We start from the raw sequence: 18,153 nt of genomic DNA, 5'->3' as shown, positions 1-18,153 counted from the left end.
GCTGGAATAGCGTGTATTTGAAGTTGAATTTCTTATATGTAGTAGAATAACCGACAAGAAACTCATATTCGAAGTCGGAATTGAATTATATTATGATTTGAATTTGATATGAATTTTTGAAGTTTCAAATAATATTTGAAACTCATATTAATGATTTTTGATTAGGTTATTGATTGGAATGAGTATGTTATTGATGTAGATAAAGTATTATACCGATATCTTCAGGCTACATCAACTGGAACGAAGAATTGAGGTATGTTGCGACCGGGTAACATACGACAGGTATCTGTATCATATGATATATGTTTGATTGATTTGATTGATTGGATTGAGAATACATGTCTATATGCCTTATTTGTTGAGTTTATGTGGCATACATGACATGCACGTTGAGCTATGATCCTTGGATACCCTGATATGATTTGATTTGATTCTGGGGTTTGTGAACACAATGCTATGTTTGGTATTAAATGACCCTTAAAGCATAGACATTTGTGGCCCCGATGATTGGATATGAGATTTGGGATTTGATGGCGCTTCGTCGACGCTATCATACGAGTATCCCTTATTGAGGCCGGTGTGCCAGCTCGAGCATTGATTTGATAGTTATTCGTTTGATTCTGACATGTGCTCAGTGGATGGGCATTTGACTTGATACCTCCACGACATACATGCATTGCATACCATATATCATTGTTTAGATATCTGTGGTATATATGATTGGTTGTTCCATACGGAGCTTTGCTCACCCCCAAAGTGGGGCTGTTGTTGTCTTTGTGTGTGGACATTGACAGGTACTCCAGGTTATCAAGAGACCGGGGATGGTACTTCTGGAGGGAGTCATACCTGAGTTGAGATTTTATGATTTTGTTCCCAGTATATATATGTATATGTCTTTATATATCGGGGCATGTCCCGAGGATAGGATTTGTTTGTATGTAGTTGGTTTTGATTACGTGTGGGCATATGTTATGTTGTGAAATGAAATACTATTTTTAGTATTCAAATTATAGAAGAGATAATTTGGGCTCATTGTAAAGAAAAGTGAAACTCGTTTTCCGTTGTGATTAATTAACCCTAATCAGATTGTGTTGTACTAACGATTAGGAATTAAGGGTCCCACAACGTCTCATGAATAATCACCCTCCCTGACCCGGGCACTATCCATGACCCCCGGACCTTCCCGAGGTATCATCACTCCCTCCTTAAATAGTCGGGCTAGAGTCAAACTCGATCTCCCGATTAGTTTTGTGTGCCCGGTCAGAAAAATAATTTGTCGTTTAGTCTTCCCGAGATGATAAGGATGATGTCATACTTCCAGTACTGACGTAAGCCCTAGAAGAAATTGTCAGAATCTTTTCGTATTACGAGAAGATAAACATCATGACGTCTCGATTCCCGCGCCTGTCTTTTCAAACACCCCGCCCGATTTCCGATACTACTCCGATCCGTCCGATTTACTTTAGATCAACGGTGCTGATCAACCCTTACCCCCTATATATAGTAGTTTACTAGTTTTTCGAAAATCATTTGCAAATTCGAACTAATGGCCAAACCCTGCTAAAATTTCCTCTCAAGCTTCTCCGACGCGCAAGCTTCTACTTCGGCGATTTTCCAGCCACCAATTACCATCTCTGCTTCTCTTCCCGTAAGTTCCTTTCTCTATAAATTATTTTCTTCTTCATTATGTCAAATTCCACCTCTTCCATGTCTGGTAAGAATGTTAGGGGTCAGTCAGAGGATAACTCCCCGACTCCTTCCGAGCAATCTGCTCATATTCCTATAGGCATACCTATTTCCTCTTCCCGACCTCTCCAAAAACCCAAAACTTCTTCCCGTACTCTTGGCACTCCTGGCAAGGGGAAGGATAAGGTGGCAGGGCCTTTGTGGTTCTCTACCGTGACTTCTACTCTTCGTCCGGGCAATATAGAGGAAATTAGATCTTTAAGATCCATTCCCTCCACCTACAAAATATTAATCCCCAAGCCCAATGATCATCCGGATACCCCGCCTCCGGGCTTTCACACCTTTTTTGTGGAACATCTCAAGAGCGAGCTTCGATTCCCCATCCCTTACTTTTTTGAAGCGATTGCCCGATTCTTTGGGCTTCCCATCAATCACCTCCACCCTAATGCTTTCCGCATTATAGCTGCCACTTTTATTTTGTTTCGCATGAAATCCTTTCTGATCAACTCTTCTATTTTCCACTACTTTTACTCCTGCCGATTTAATGATGGGGTCTTTTCTTTCATGGCTCGGATGCATTATCGGTTTTTGACTGACATCCCTTCCTCCCTGAAGGGGTGGAAAACAAAATTTTTCTTTTTGCAATTCCCGGCTCTTCCGACTTGTGCTCTAGATTTTCTTCCTTCTTTACCCAGTCAGCCCGAGCTTCCTCGAGATTACAAGCTCCTTCCCCCCTTTACCCAAGCTTGGGATACCATAGAAAATCAATCCTTTTTATCCTCAGTATTAATAGGGGGGACAACTTAATTTATTACGGGCTCGGGTCTCGTCCTAAAGATCCCGTGGATCAGATAATAGATGAATTCGACCAAGCCGGGTCGCAGGCCGGTAAATGATTCTCCTTGGTTTCTCTTTTTATTCATTATGTGAATCTTTTAACTGTTTCTCTGGTGCAGCTGAAGAAGATATGATAAAGGCGAGTCTTCTGGAGGCAGTTGCCAAGAAAAAGGCCGAGCAAAAGAAGTCCCGGGCAGAGAAGAGGGCCCGGGAAGCTCAAGAGCAAGAAGAGCGTAGAGCTCGGGCAGAGGCTGAGGCCCGAGAAGTCGAGGAGCGTCGGTTCGAGGCAGAGGCTGAGGCCCGAGAAGTCGAGGAGCGTCGGTTCAAGGCAGAAGCTAAGGCCCGGGAGGAGACGGTTTCTCCTCGGGAGGAGACTACTTCCTTGGCCAATGAGGAGGACCCGGCGCCTTTGAACCATCGCAAGAGAAAAGCCGTGATCAAGCCGATTATAGAAACGGTGGTCGTGGAGGATGAGCCCCAGGAAATCATCCGATCCCCTCCTCTTACTGGTTCGTCTGCCGGCCCCTCAGGGGGAAGGTCCTGGGTCCTCCCTAACATCTTTGGGGAAGACGTCAGCTCGGATCTTGTGAAGATGATCCTGGGTCTCTTGCAGCCCAACGAGGTGGAACATCTTAGAGGACTCCATCCCAACGCGAAATTATGCGAAGGAGTTGCCCGGTCTTTCTCTGTAAGTTAGCCTTATCTTAACCCTTGCTTTACTCATACATCTGTCCCTAACTTTTTCTTTGTTGTCTGGGCCTGCAAATGCTCATATAAACTTTTGAGCAGGTGGCTCGGGCTGCCAAGAGGGCCAATGATCAAGCCATCACTGTCCGGGAGACGCATGACAAACTCCAAGAGGAGGTGGCCCGGGTGAAGGACCTTCACGAGCATATTCTGGCCCGGGAGAAAGCCTGCTGGCAGCAGCAAATGGACCTGGCACAGGCGGAGCTTGCTGAGGCCCGGGCAGAAGTGAAGGCAGCTAGGGCAGAGGCAGAGTCCTCCCGAGTCTGGGCCGAAGATTTCTAGGTTGCTGTAAGCCTGATAAAGACTGCCCTGGAGGAACAAATGGCTCGATTCTTGAAGTCCCCAGAGCTCAAGAAGATGGTGGCTGACAAAGCCTTCTCCTACTTTGAGCAGGGCTTCAACAAGTGCCTGGAGCAGTTTCAAGAGGCGGGCCTTGTCCCAGCAGACCGGGAAGATTTCTCGGATTTGGAGAAGGCTGCTGCGGCCCTCCCAGATGAGGATGAAGATGAGTAGGACCCTCCAATAGATAAGGTCTTTATAATTGTTATTATTATTATTATTTTTTTTTGGGCTTCCGGGTACCCTGTAATCAACTATTTTTCCCGTCTTAATGAAAGATCATGTCTTCATATTTCTTGCACTTAGTATTTCCAAACATTAATACCTTCAAATATTTTGGTAATCAACCTCCAATGAACATCCTTAAGTCTGGGAATGACCCCTTAAGTTTAACAAATAACTAGTTTTGATGAATAATCAGGGTGCGGATCCTTGGGTTAAGGTACGAGTGCCATAGACTTTGTAAATGACAGGGGTACGAGTCCCCGGGCCAATGTACGGGTCCTTGGGCTTTGTAGATGACAAGGGTTCGGGTCCCTGGGGCAAGGTACGGGTCCTTGGGCTTAGGAGGTAACAGGGGTACGGGTCCTCGGACTTTGTAGATGACCGGGGTACGGGTCCCCGAGCCAAGGTACGGGTCCTTGGGCTTTGTAGATGACCGGAGTTTGGGTCTCCGGGCCAAGGTACGGGTCCTTGGGCTTAGGAGGTAACCAGGGTACGGGTCCCCAGGCCAGGGTACGGGTCCCTGGACTTAGTAGGTAACCAGGGTACGGGTCCTCGGGCCAGGGTATGGGTCCCTGGACTTAGTAGGTAACCGGGGTACGGGTCTCCGGGCCAGGATACGGGTCCCTGGACTTAGTAGACTTTGTTCTGATTAATTTCTTTATTGAATGCACAAATAACATATAGAATCCTTTTAAGCATAATATTTCTTCAAATGAAAAGCGTTCCATGGCCTCTTAAGAGTGCACCCTTGAACATCTTCTAAATAATAAGCTGCTCCCGAGCTAACTCTTTGAACCACTTTGAAAGGTCCCTCCCACCGTGCTTCCAATTTCCCCACATCACCTACCGGCTTTAATTTTTTTATGACCAGGTCTCCAACTTGGAAATCTCGTGATCGAACATGCTTGTTGTAAGATTTCATTACCCGGCTTCTATAGGCTTCCATTCGAATGGATGCCCGATCTCTTTTCTCTTCGACCAAATCAAGCTCCATGGCCCGGGTCTGATCATTATTGTTCGGATAAGATTCTATCCAAGGGGAGGTTTGTCCGATCTCCACAGGTAAGACTACTTCAGAACCATAGACTAGGCTATAAGGAGTTTCCTGAGTAGTTGTTCTAGGTGTAGTTCGATACGCCCACAAGACACTTGGTAATTCTTCAACATAGTCTTTGCCCTTTCCATGAAGTCGGGCTTTCAGTGCTTGTACAATAATTCTATTGGTCACCTCAGTCTGGCCATTGGCTTGGGGGTAGGCTACTGAAGTGAAAGATTGAATTATCTTCATTTCTTGGCACCAAGATGTAATTCTCTTCCCCTAGAATTGTCTTCCGTTATCTGAAATTAATCTTCTCGGTATGCCAAATCTGCAGACAATATTTTTCTAGAGAAATTTCATGACCTCTTCCTCAGTAATTTTAGCCAATGGTTCGGCCTTTACCCATTTAGAGAAATAATCCACGGCCACTAGAAGGAATTTTTTCTATGCCCGGGCTATGGGGAAGGGTCCCACGATGTCTAACCCCCATTGATCAAACGGACATGAGAATGCGATAGGTTGCATGTTAGCAGATGGGCGATGATGAAAATTAGAATGGTGTTGGCAACCTTTACATTTCTGAACAAGTTGGGCAGCATCTTGATTCATTTGGGGCCACCAAAATCCAGCCAACATAGCTTTCCTTGACAGGACGGTCCCCCCGAGATGTTCACCACAACAACCTTCATGTATCTCTCGGAGAACATATTCCACTTCATTTTCTGCTAAGCATTTGAGTAAAAGGCCCTGATATGATCGCCTGTACAAAAGATTGTTTAAAAAGACGAACCTGGGTACTTGTCTCTTGATTTTTGCAGCCCGGGCACGATCTTCTGGGAGCTTACCATGGACTATATATTCAATGAGAGGAGTCATCAATGAGCTCTTCTGAATCGGGGGTACTTCTTCATCAACAGAAAGCACAAGCCGGGTGAAACAGAGGATTTCTCGAGTGCTTATGTCTGACATCGAGGCAGCCAATTTGGCCAAGGTATCAGCCTCTCCATTCTCTTCTCTAGGGATTTGCTCAATGCTCTAATTGATAAAATATGCTGCCCGTGCCGTGATAAGCCCTAGATATTTGAGCATTTTTTCGTTTTTGGCTTCGTATGTTCCTTTGATTTGTTGGGCCACTAATTGAGAATCAGAATAGATAATGACCCGGGAAGCACCAACTTCCCGGGCAGCCTGTAATCCTGCCAAAACGACTTCATATTCAGCTTCATTATTGGTGACCCTGGAGTCGATTCTTAAAGCCAACTTGATCCTCTCTCCTTATGGAGCGATCAAGACCACCCCTACCCCACATCCAGATAAATTAGATGCACCATCAACAAAAATTCTACACACTTCCCATTCTCCCGGTTGAATCATCTCTATTAAGAAATCTGTCAATGCCTGGGCTTTTATAGCAACTCGAGGTTTATATTCAATGTCATATTCCCCGAGTTCAATTGTCCACTTAACCATTCTGCCCGATACTTCGGCATGCGTCATGATTCTCCCGAGTGGGGAGTTAGTGAGGACCACGATTGGATGAGTGAGGAAATATGGTCTCAGCTTCCGAGCAGTTACCACCAGGGCTATTTTGTATGCTTCACTGTAATTTAACTCGGCTCCTCGGAGGGCATGACTGACATAGTATACTGGTTTCTGATCAGCTCCCTCTTCTTTGACAAGCACCGAACTAGCAGCACACTCAGTAGCAGATAAATAAATCCATAATCTTTCTCCGGGCTCTGGTTTTACCAAAACAGGCAACTCGGCCAAATGCTTCTTCAAATCTTGGAAAACTTGCTCACACTTGTCATCCCAGCCAAATTTTTGCGCTTTTCTTAGAACTTGAAAAAATGGATAACTTCGATGAGCAGATCGAGAAATGAAACGTGACAGGGCTGCAATTATCCCGGTCAGTTTTCGTACATCCCGAACAGATTGAGGGGAAGGCATGTCCATTATTGCTTTGATTTTTTCGAGGTTGACTTTAATTCCTCTATCAGTCACCAAGAACCCAAAAAATTTACCACTTTTTACCCCAATATACACTTAGCTGGGTTGAGCTTTATTCCATATTGTTTTAGAGTAGCGAAGGTTTCGGTCAGATCATCAACAAAACAAAAAATCTCTCGAGTTTTGATCAGAATGTCGTCCACATAAACCTCTATGTTCCTACTTATTTGCTTCTGAAAAACATGATTCATCAGCCGTTGATACGTGGCCCCAGCATTTTTCAGTCCGAATGGCATGACCACTTAGCAAAAGGTGCCTCCAGAGGTGATGAAGCTCACCTTATCCTGGTCTTCTCGAGCCATAGGGATTTGGTGATATCCATGATAAGCATCCAGAAAGCTTAATAACTCGCATCCAGAGGTTGAATCCACAAGTTGATCAATCCGGGTGAGTGGATAACAGTCTTTGGGGCAGGCTTTATTCAGGTCCTTGAAATCGACGCACATTCTCCACTTTCCAGTAGCTTTTGGAATGAGGACCACATTTGATAGCCAAGTAGGAAACTGGACTTCTCTGATATGGCCGGCCTGCATTAGCTCTCCCACCTGCTTCTCAATGACTTTATCTTTTTCAGGGCCGAAATGCCTCTTCTTCTGTTTCACAGGTCGGGATCCCGGGAGGATATTCAACTTATGTTCAGCCACTTGGTGTGAGATCCCTACAAGTTCCTGTTGAGACCATGCAAAGACAGAGAGATTAGCTTTTAAACAAGTCCAGAGATTTACCCGGGCAGAGGCTTCAAGATCCCGGGCCACCCGGAGGTGCTTTCCGGGCTCTATTTCGATTATCTCAGGCTCATCCTCCGCAACAAGATGCACTTCTTTCTCCTTCACCGCCTTCTCTCCTTGAGCCATTCTCTTCCCTTCCTCCCTTCTTGCCCTTTTTTGGTCTACTCGGACTGTTTCACCATAACACTTCTGAGAGGAGGGTTGGTTTCGCCTGCCTCACCTCTCCGATTTGTCCTTGTACAGGAAACTTGATTTTTTTGATGATAAGTGGAGGCCACGGCTCTCATTTTATTCATAGCTGGCCTCCCCAAGATAATGTTGTATGAGGACGGGGCATCTACCACGGTAAATATGGTCATGACTATTCTCCTCAAATCACCAGTTCCCAGGGTAAGGGGCAAAGTTATCTCCCCCTCCAGATACACAGCATGACCTGCAAAACCAAACAAAGCAGTCTCAACCGCCTCCAACTGATATTCTTGCAAATCCATCTGGACCAAGGCTTCCTTAAAGATTACATTGACAGAGCTGCCGTTGTCCACAAACACTCTCAACACATCGTAATTTGCAACTCTGGCCTGGATGACAAGGGCGTCATTATGAGGTAGGCTGACTCCCTTTAGATCTTCTGGGCCAAAGCTTATGATAGGCTCATTCTTCCTCTTCTCCTCAACTTCTAAACACATCCTTCTCCCTCTCGTTTTCCGGGCTCGGTTGGAATCACCATCTGTAGATCCTCCCGAAATCATTTTTATTATTCCTCGACTCGGGAAAGGGTTTTTTTTCTCTGGTTGTGTGTTTCTCTTTTCCCGGGGGCTTCCTTCTGCTCTTCTGCTTCCACTCGGGATATCCGTCGATCCTCCAGGAGTATTAGATCCGGGGCGACGATATACCCAAGGTGGTGATTTGGGTTTATCTCGGGAGAGATGAGATTCCGGCTCATAGTGCTTCTTGAATTCTTTTCTTAGAGTTTGGCATTCATTTGTATTATGAGAACACTCCTTGTGAAGGGTGCAGAACCCTTTTTTCTCTGGTATTGGTGCCCGTGCCATTGAACTTGGAGACGAGGCTATATCTGAGCTGCATTCTTGAATTTCTTGATCCCGGGCAATTCTCAAAGGTACATGAGAGAAATATCCCGGACCATTTTTCTTGTGGGCTCTCTCCTCGGGTCTGACAACCCGGTCTCCTCTGGCTCTTTTCAAGGCTTCTCTTTTTTGAAGTTGCACTTCCTCCATGTTGATGTATTTTTCCGCCCGGGACAAGAGATCTTCGAAGCTCCCGGGCAGTTTCTTTGTCAAGGATCGGAAAAAATCTCCCTCCCATAATCCTTGCATAAAAGCTGTGACTTTCGTCTCTGGAGCACATGCGGGAACCTCCAGAGCTACTCGATTAAATCGCTTAATGTAAGCTCTCAGAGTTTCATCTTGGCCCTGCCTTACTTCAAAAAGGCTAAAGTCAGTTTTTTTGTATTTCTTGCTACTGCTGAATTGATGTAAGAATACTTTTTGAAAATCCTCGAAACAATGAATGCTCTGCGGTGCCAACCCTTCGAACCACCTTTGTGCAGAGTCGACCAGGGTAGTTAAAAACACTTTACACTTGATTTGGTCTCCATAGCAATGCAACATGGCCATAATTTCAAAGCAAGCGAGATGCTCCTCGGGGTCAGAGCTCCCATCATAGTCCTTAATTTTTACTGATTTGATGTGCCCGGGAAGTGGTTCTCGGACAATGATGTCGGAAAATGGACAACCCTTGACAATTTGAGCATTGTTTTTAGAACCAACTTGCCCCTCCAATACTCTCACCTTCTTCCTTAACTCCTCCAACTCCTTTGCCACAGTAGGAGACTTAGATCCTGCACTTGACTCTCTCTCCTCCTCTCTTCTTTCTTCTTCCTGCTCTTCTCGCATGTGCTCTTGCTCTTGCTCTGGCTGAGTAGAATGATTAGCGAGGGGCTCTCTCGCAAAAGCTGCCTCCACAGCATCAGATACAATTTTAGCCAAGTCTTCGGGTGTCAAGTTAATAGTAGGCCGGGGACCAGTGGGTGGCGGGCCACCTGCACCAGAAAGATGTACGTTATTTTCTTCCTGAATTCGAGAAGTGTCTTGATTCGTCCTTCTGGTAGGAGCCATATCAACGTCTTAGAACTCTATTTCCCACAGACGGCGCCAATGATGTGATCCGAGACAAATGAACAAGCCGGGTCGAATGCTCCGCTGGATCTACTATCAAATTAATGGAGGAAAATGAGAACAAGACATCTGAATCAAAAGCTTGCTTCCTGGACAATAATATCAAGATCTACAACCAAGAAAGTAACCATGTGAATGGGCTCCGGAGGGGTATTCGACGTGACCACTACGATGCTTAAGTCAGTGATGAACTCAAGCAAGAAAACCCACGTAACCCAGTGAGGGCTGTGTGATTGGTAAGGAAGATGGTGAGTAAATGACTAATAAATAAGAGTATTTTATGTATTAATAGATAATAAATGCAAAGATAGAACCTGGTATTTATAGTAGAGGATGCAATGATGACGTCGTTCTTTGTGCCGATAATTAATTATAGTAGGGCGGCTGATTATACCCTATTGTTCTGACATGTCAAATCTCATACTAGTCACATCCAGCCCACTTGATTTTATCAATTACTTATGTTACTTGTCAGAGATAGGTCGGCTGTGCACACCCTACGTTGTCGGCGCCATTAAATGCAGTATTTATATCGAAGTGGTCCGAGTAGAAAGTCTCCCGGAAGCTATATGAGAGCCTAGACCTATAATGTCCCGGGGAGGTTATGTCTCGGTTGTTCCAATGGCTCGGCACTTTTCTGAACTCGTTGGAATGTCTCTGTCGAGCTCATCTTGCATCGTCCCGGGCCCTCCAGGGACCGGGCTTCCTTGCCGACCTATTCCCCCATACCGGCTTTACTACGTCTCATGAATAATCACCCTCCCTGACCCGGGCACTATCCATGACCCCCGAACCTTCTCGGGGTATCAATACTCTTAGCATAAAAAGTAATATTTTTCCATGGATGACCCAAATAATAGATCTGTCTCACAAAATACGACCCATAAGACCGTCTCACACAAATTTTTGCCTTAACATTAACAAGCAGAAAATCTGAAGTTTTTTTCCGATGACAAAAATAGTTCAACATTATAACGGGGCGGCCTATCTCAAATCCAGTAAAAGATAGGTTTATAGTATAATATTGATGAGCATGCACACGTTTTTGCCAGTGTAAAATATTTTTTTTATGTATGATAATAATAAAAATTTATATTAAAAAAATTTTGATGTTAAAAAAAATTGCATAAATATTTAGGGATTTTATTAAAATTAACAATTCTAGGGTGACTTTTAATAAAAATTTTCGATAATTTATTAAAATGAAAATTTTAAGTTGGGTAATTTCGATTATTTTTAAAATTGTTGGTGGTTTGGAAAAATGTTATGAATCAAGGGTGGTATTGTCATTTTGTGATTAGAATTATAAAACACAAAAACTCCAGTGAGACGGTTTCACATGTCAATTTTGTAAAACGGATATTCTATATGAGTCATCCACGAAAAAATATTATTTTTTATGTCAAATATATTAATTTTTACTGTAAATATAGACAGAAGTGATCCGTGTCACGAATAAAAATCCGTGAGACCGTCTTATGAAAGACCTACTCATTATAAAATATAAACTAATTGATGGATAATCTACACGTTTCTTTTTATTATTATTATTAATTATAATACAGGAACATGTAATATTATATGTTTATAAAATATATTAATGTAGAAGTATATTATTATGGAAATGAATCGACCAATTTTCAAGATAAACTCTATTTTTAGTCAAAGTCTATAGTTCTTTGAGACTTTTATCGACCAACTACATACTTGAGTATCGGAGTATCTTCGCTTGAAACCACCAGACGCCACTCACTTTTCTTTGTGATGTAGATAACATCTCACAAAGTTCGTTCTTTGGACTATCGAGTATTAACCAGTCACTCGAATCTTTACAAACTACCCGAATCTTTTACAATCGGGTAATATCGTTTTTTTGCTTCATCAACACTCAAAATTAATGATGTGGACATTGTTGATATATTAGACGTCACGTCAGCATTCCGACGAAAATTGAAAAATAAAATATAGATTAATTGACCAAGACTGTGAATTGACCTACACCATAATGAGTAATGAAAAACTGAAAAATTACATGATAATTTCTCCTATATCTAAATGAGTCAAAATGAATGTGATCATGAATGCACCCATAATTTCTTATCAAATTGTTATTATATGCTAAGATCCTCAATTGTGGGGCACTATTTATTTATTTGTTTGATTGTTTTTTTTTAATTTAAAATAAGCACCTTACATCGATCAATCTGTGATTCCATGTAAGTGTGTGCCAAACAATTAATCAAATAAAAGAAAGGCTGCACAGAAAGAGAGTACATGAACTGAACTAGGTTATGTGAATGAACGAGTCGGGCAATCGAGACATGGGCTTCACGATACCTCATTGGGGCTCGTTCCACTAATAAATAATTTAATATCTAATTTTAAAGTATTTTTATGCCTTCTCAAATTAAAAATGGTAACCGATGCATTGAGTTTTTAAGGAAATTGTTATTCTTTTTGGACAATCGACAGCGGTTTTAAAAAACCGTTGTCGGGAGAAGTGATTTACAACGTTATTAGCGATGGGTTTGCTGAAACCGTTGCTAAAATTAGCGACAGTTTTGTAAATCCATCGCTAATTTAAAAATAGCGACGGTTTTTCTTAAAATCGTCGCTAAATATAGCGTTTTAAATATAGCGACGGTTTGTTAAATCCGTAACTAAATTTAGCGACAGTTTTATCAAACTCGTCGCTACGTATAGCGATAGTTTTAAAAAAACTGTCGCAAATTTTAAAAATGCGACGGTTCTTGGCTAAACCGTCACTACTAACGACGATTTATACAAACGCAAATTATCTATAAATACCCGCCCATTCGCTCAATTTTAAAACACACCATTTCAAAACACTTAAAATTTTTCTTCTTAAACGATTTTAGTTTCGATTTAAAGTAAATTTTTTCCCTTTATTTTTTTTATAAATTTTTAAGTTTTAGTTAAGATCATAAATATTGTTAGCCTATTCAAATTATAAGTTTTTTTAAATTCATTAAATTATTAAAAGTAATTTTTTATTTTACTGAAAATATTAGCGACGGAAATCATAAAATAATCGTCGCTAATTTCAGCGACGGACTTCATGAATTAACTGTCGCGAATTTTTAGCGATACACAGGATAAAGTAAAAAAAAAAAAGAAAGGATAAGGAAGTTGTGGATACACAGTCTCAAAAAAAACAACATAAAATCATGTTTGGCGTGCTAAGAAAGATACACTTCTTAATAGAGTTTATTCTGAGATTAATTTAATTTCAGTGCCTAGACAAACGAGGTGCATATATTCTGATGCAAAAATTCACATCAGTGTGTCTGTGCTGGGTTGCCTGGATTGCCGAAAACCAAGTGATGCTGAAAGATTCATCTACGTTGGTGACAACAACAAAGTGGAAGTTGAGGGAATAAGAAAATTTAGATTATTGTTAAAGACCGTAATATATTTGGATCTTTTTGAAACACTTTGTGCAGAGTCATTAGACTCACTAGGTTTGAATGATGTAGGTGATAATGATATTGAGGGAAGTGCTGACGTTTTAGTGGATCGAGTCCGGCAGTACATTCCCGAGGGACATTTATTTCCGCATTAGCTTGATAGTTAAAAGATTTTTGTTAATGATGTATTAGAGATATTCTTTTATGATTTATTTTGATGTTAGTTGATCTTTTTAAAGGTCGACGTAGGATTTTTTGTTAATTGACGATTTAGGGATTGCTATGCATTTGAGATTTTAATGTTAAACTGTTTTGATTTATGGAAATGTTAAGTTATCTTTAAATGAGGAATTTCAAATGAAGTAAAAAGAAAATAGTAGGATTTTAAAGATAAAAAGCGAGGGTTGTTTCATACTTTCTCTTTGGTTTTTTCGAAAGACTCTTTAAGGATTATAATGGATTCGGTGGCATATTTCGATCTTGAGATTCATCAGATGGACATAAAGACTGTGTTTCTAAATTGTGACATTGATGAAACAATTTATATGGTAAAAATAGAAAATTTGTATCCAAAGACACAAATAATATGGTTTGTAATTAAATAAATTCATATATGGGCTCAAGCAGACATCTTGACAATGATATTTCCAATTTAATCAAGTGATCATCTCGTTTAGTTTTGTGATAAATTGTTCGATAATTTTTTACATCAGCATATTTATCTAGTTTTATATGTTGATGACATACTACTTGCTAGCAGCGATATAAAGTTGTTGCCTGACACCAAGAGATTTCTAGGTAAGAATTAGAGATGAAAGATTTTGGTGATGCATCTTTTGTACCAGGTATCCAAATACACCGGGATCATTTTCGATGTATTCTTGGATTATTTCAGAAAGACTACATCGAGAAAATTCTTAAGCGATATGGAACGCAATATTGTAAACCAACGGATACCTCTGTGGATAAGGGAGACAAATTTAGTCTCAAACAATGTCCCAAGAATGATTTTGAGAAAAAAAATGCAGAAGATTCTCTATGCATCTGTAGTAGAAAGTCTGATGTATGCTCAAGTTTATACACGTCCAGATATTGCGTATATGACAATAATGTTGGGGAGATATATAAGTGATTCAAGAGTTAGTATTGGAAAGCAGTCAAACGATATTTACAAAAAAACAAAAAATTACATGTTCATATATCAAAGGTTAGATCATGAGATCATTTGGTATACTAGCACTGATTTTATGGGATTTCAAGATAATATGAAAAACTACGTTGGGCTATATTTATTTGCTGACATAAGGTGTTGTGTCATGAAAGATTGCTAAAATATTTTTTATTATAGCCTCTTATCATGACAGTAGATTTTATAGCTTGTTATATTGCATCCAATCAAGTTTTTGGTTGTTAAAGGAATAGTTCAGAGTGGATAGTTGTCTATAAATCACTTTGGTACAAAATCCATAATTGTGTATTCAATTATTGAGGGACATTCACCCAAAACGTTTTGTGCACACTACTTGTATGAGTGTTTGGATAATTAAATTATTCAGTTTCAGTGGGATTTGCAATTTTAAATATTTTATAGACATGTTCAATAATTCGGTTATGGTTATATAAATTTTATTTTTTGCAGAAATAATTTCAAGTTAAGTCACATTCTAATTATGGTTTAAAGTTTGATCTCAATATAATTTAGAGAGGACCAGTTGGAAATTGACATGTTATGATTACATTGCATGGAATTTTCATGCTATACATCCATTTCATAATCCATGTCATTAAGTTGTGTTGGTATATATGACCATTGATGCGTTTGGTTACTTGAGTGTAGCGAAGATTGCTTTGATCATATGTTGATATGATTGATGGACCTGATTGGTTATATATACATTTCAGAATGACAAAATTTTTGAGTTTACAAGGTTATTTTCACAAACATAATTATAAAGTTACACATATAGCCCAAGTGGGAGATTACTGGATTAATATTATTTATATGGGCTTATTTATGAATAATTATATATTGTGGGTTGTCGATTAATTTAATCCCAAAATAAAATGATCAACTAATGTTTCGGGTTATTGGACTTTAATGTATCTAATAGGTTGTTGACTTTTTAATGTGTAGAGACATAAGTTCAATTTCTGTTTTTATGATGAGCTAAAACAGAAATATCATAATATAAAATTATAAACATTATCTATATATAGGCTATGTTCTTCATATCGCGTAAATTCTTTCAAGGAAAAGAACGCGTAGATCTGAGAGATCAAGATACAATTCAAAGAATTCAGGATAATGGCTTCAAGTACGCTTTCGCTTAAGTTTTCAGTCAATTTTTTTTAATGATTTAACATGATGGATTATGTGGTTTATGTGGATTTTCCCCAACACTTGTATCATTTCGAATGGATTTCTCTGTCACTGCCAGAAAATTTCACCTCTGTTGGGGTGCAATAACTATATCTCGTTGTTAGAGTAATCGAAACGTGACGTTTGTGTTGCTATACAATTTAAAAGAATTGAGTTGTACCATTACCATCAGTTATAATTTTTGGTAAAACGGCAAACGCTCATTCCTACAACTCCCAAACTGTTGTGTGATACATTCCACCAGGGTATAGAGCTGCTAAGAGTATTATCTTCACTTGCATATTTAACTCAAGCAAATTTCCTCAATATTAAGCAAATTTCCTCAATATTTTATACTACACAAAAATGTTAAATTTAGAGAAATGGTGATAAGCACATGCGACATCCATTGATCAAGGAATCCATGTGATTTTGCATCCATTTGTCTTTAGTAGTTGGTTAGAAGTAAGGAGTTTATGATATTTTTGTCTAAATTATATCCAATATTGTTTGCCAGAAGCTATAGTGTGACATAAGTCAAACCATCTCGTAATTAAAAGTGTGGTGCTTTGTGTTTGGGGAGATTGATTTGAAATTAATAGATTTTGATTATAATTTTATTGTTTATAACGAAACAATAGATCAAATCTTAAATTATATATTATCTATTTATACATTATTAATACATAGTAGAATGAATTTTAAATGACACAATAATTGAGTAAATCTGAAATTCATTCTAATTAACATGAAATATTATTAAACATGTAAATGGTTGTGAATTTGAAATTTATGGTCTTAATTCTCTAAACAATTAAAATAGTTTGAATACATTTGATATATATGGATTTGAAATATTTCAAATTCATCAATCCAAATACAACTCTACACTTTAATCTCTATGACTCTTAATGGGCACCATTGGGCGTTTTTGTTCAGTATCGTAACCGACCTGAGCTGGTCTTAATTTTTCAAAAATTCTTGTATTCAATTTGGTGCCCATTTTTTTGGTTTCCCGATTCGACTTTTCTAAAAATCATGGTACCCGAGTTAATAATTAAATAGGCCAAATCTTTTAAAAAATTTCTTTAACATGGGACCTTACTTGCAAACTCCAAATACCATTCACCAGTAAAATCGAGGAAACTATTTTTTTGGGTTGTTTCTCTGCCTGAAATTTTGGGTATCTGACTCTATCCGAATTTTTCGAGTAGCGAAAGTCGGTAGTTAATTTTATTTTTTTCCCACATTTGGATAGTGAAAAACTACCCCGTTTTAGGTATTTGACCGGAAAAAAATCCTAAGCCGAGAAACCCGGCCAAATCTTTCATTTGATATAATGATTAAACAATAAAATTCCCCAAGATGGTGACCAAACGAAGAATTCTTTAATGCATAAATAAACAGAAAATGTGAATCTAAAAGTTCTGAGAGATCATCTACAATTCTTCACACAATCCCATGTAAGAGAGAAGTTAAAGAGGCGCATGTTGTTAATATATTTAATGGTATTTAAACGTTTTAAAATGCATATTTAAACGTTTTAAAATGGTTTCTATCACCACAAGAGACAAAGAATGCAATTGGTAACATAGGACAGTGGGGACCAAACGAAAAATCAAGAATAGATTGGAGGAGTAAAGTAGAAAGAACCCTTTAAATAATTTTGTCTGGCGTTAGCCTCATGGCCACCGATGAAGTGACAACGACAAGTCTCTCCTTCATGGCCAGTTCTCTTGAAATACAAAACAGATCTACCACTTTTAATTAAATAACTTAAAGGCAATCTAAGGCTAAGCCACGATTACATTTTAGATTCTGAACATTTTTAGGCACAGTCTCGTGCAAACATTATACATTAATTGATTATAATTTATAAAAAAAAATTAAATATATAAATCATAATGTTATCCACACACACACATTTTTCATTCATATATTATACATTTTGCATCACCAAAAACTAAGGTTAGGAGACAAAATGTATTTACTCCCAATACATTGAAACACTTGAACATAAACTAAAGGCAGCGTACTATGTCAAGCCCTAGGGGCACACATGCACATGACATGAGATTAAACTACGGGAAATTGGCCTCCAGCCGTCGTTTTTTTCTGTGTTCAGTCCCTGGGTACTTTTTTAGTACCACATTTCCACATGAAGTGTACCACATTTCCACATGAAATGTACCACAATTTGTATGACATATTACCACAATTTTGTGGGTAAGGAGTAAACCCAAAGAAATGTTTTGATCGAGGATTTTTCACCAACTTCCCCATTAAACTATATTCATTTACTAAGCTAATCGAGAATTCGAAAATAATTATTTTCTAAACCAAACACGTGGATCCCTTATTTTATATATCCTCGAAACATTTGTGGAAATACATTCATTGTACATATTATTAATTGAAATGCCAAAAAATACGAGATTCGAACAACATGCATTAAAAAAGGATCGGGTTAAAGAATCAGACATGCATAAACCAAAGTGTTCTGCATCAGTGAAAAGAAACTACCTAAAATGGTACTCAGATAACAATCAGTACCTGG

At 39.3% G+C, this 18,153-nt stretch overlaps 1 protein-coding gene across 1 annotated transcript; it reads right to left on the bottom strand.

Annotated features, from left to right (window-relative positions):
- Nucleotides 1-7,772: 7,772 nt before the first annotated feature.
- On the bottom strand, nucleotides 7,773-9,749 carry LOC140963971 (uncharacterized). The gene has a single exon (XM_073423452.1). It carries the CDS (start codon nucleotides 9,747-9,749, stop codon nucleotides 7,773-7,775), a length of 1,977 nt encoding a protein of 658 aa, XP_073279553.1.
- Nucleotides 9,750-18,153: the final 8,404 nt, after the last annotated feature.

This window comes from Primulina huaijiensis, chromosome 18 (genome assembly GCF_012295235.1).
Source record: "Primulina huaijiensis isolate GDHJ02 chromosome 18, ASM1229523v2, whole genome shotgun sequence".
Classification (NCBI taxonomy): domain Eukaryota; kingdom Viridiplantae; phylum Streptophyta; class Magnoliopsida; order Lamiales; family Gesneriaceae; genus Primulina; species Primulina huaijiensis.
This window is presented reverse-complemented; position numbering and strand designations above follow the sequence as displayed.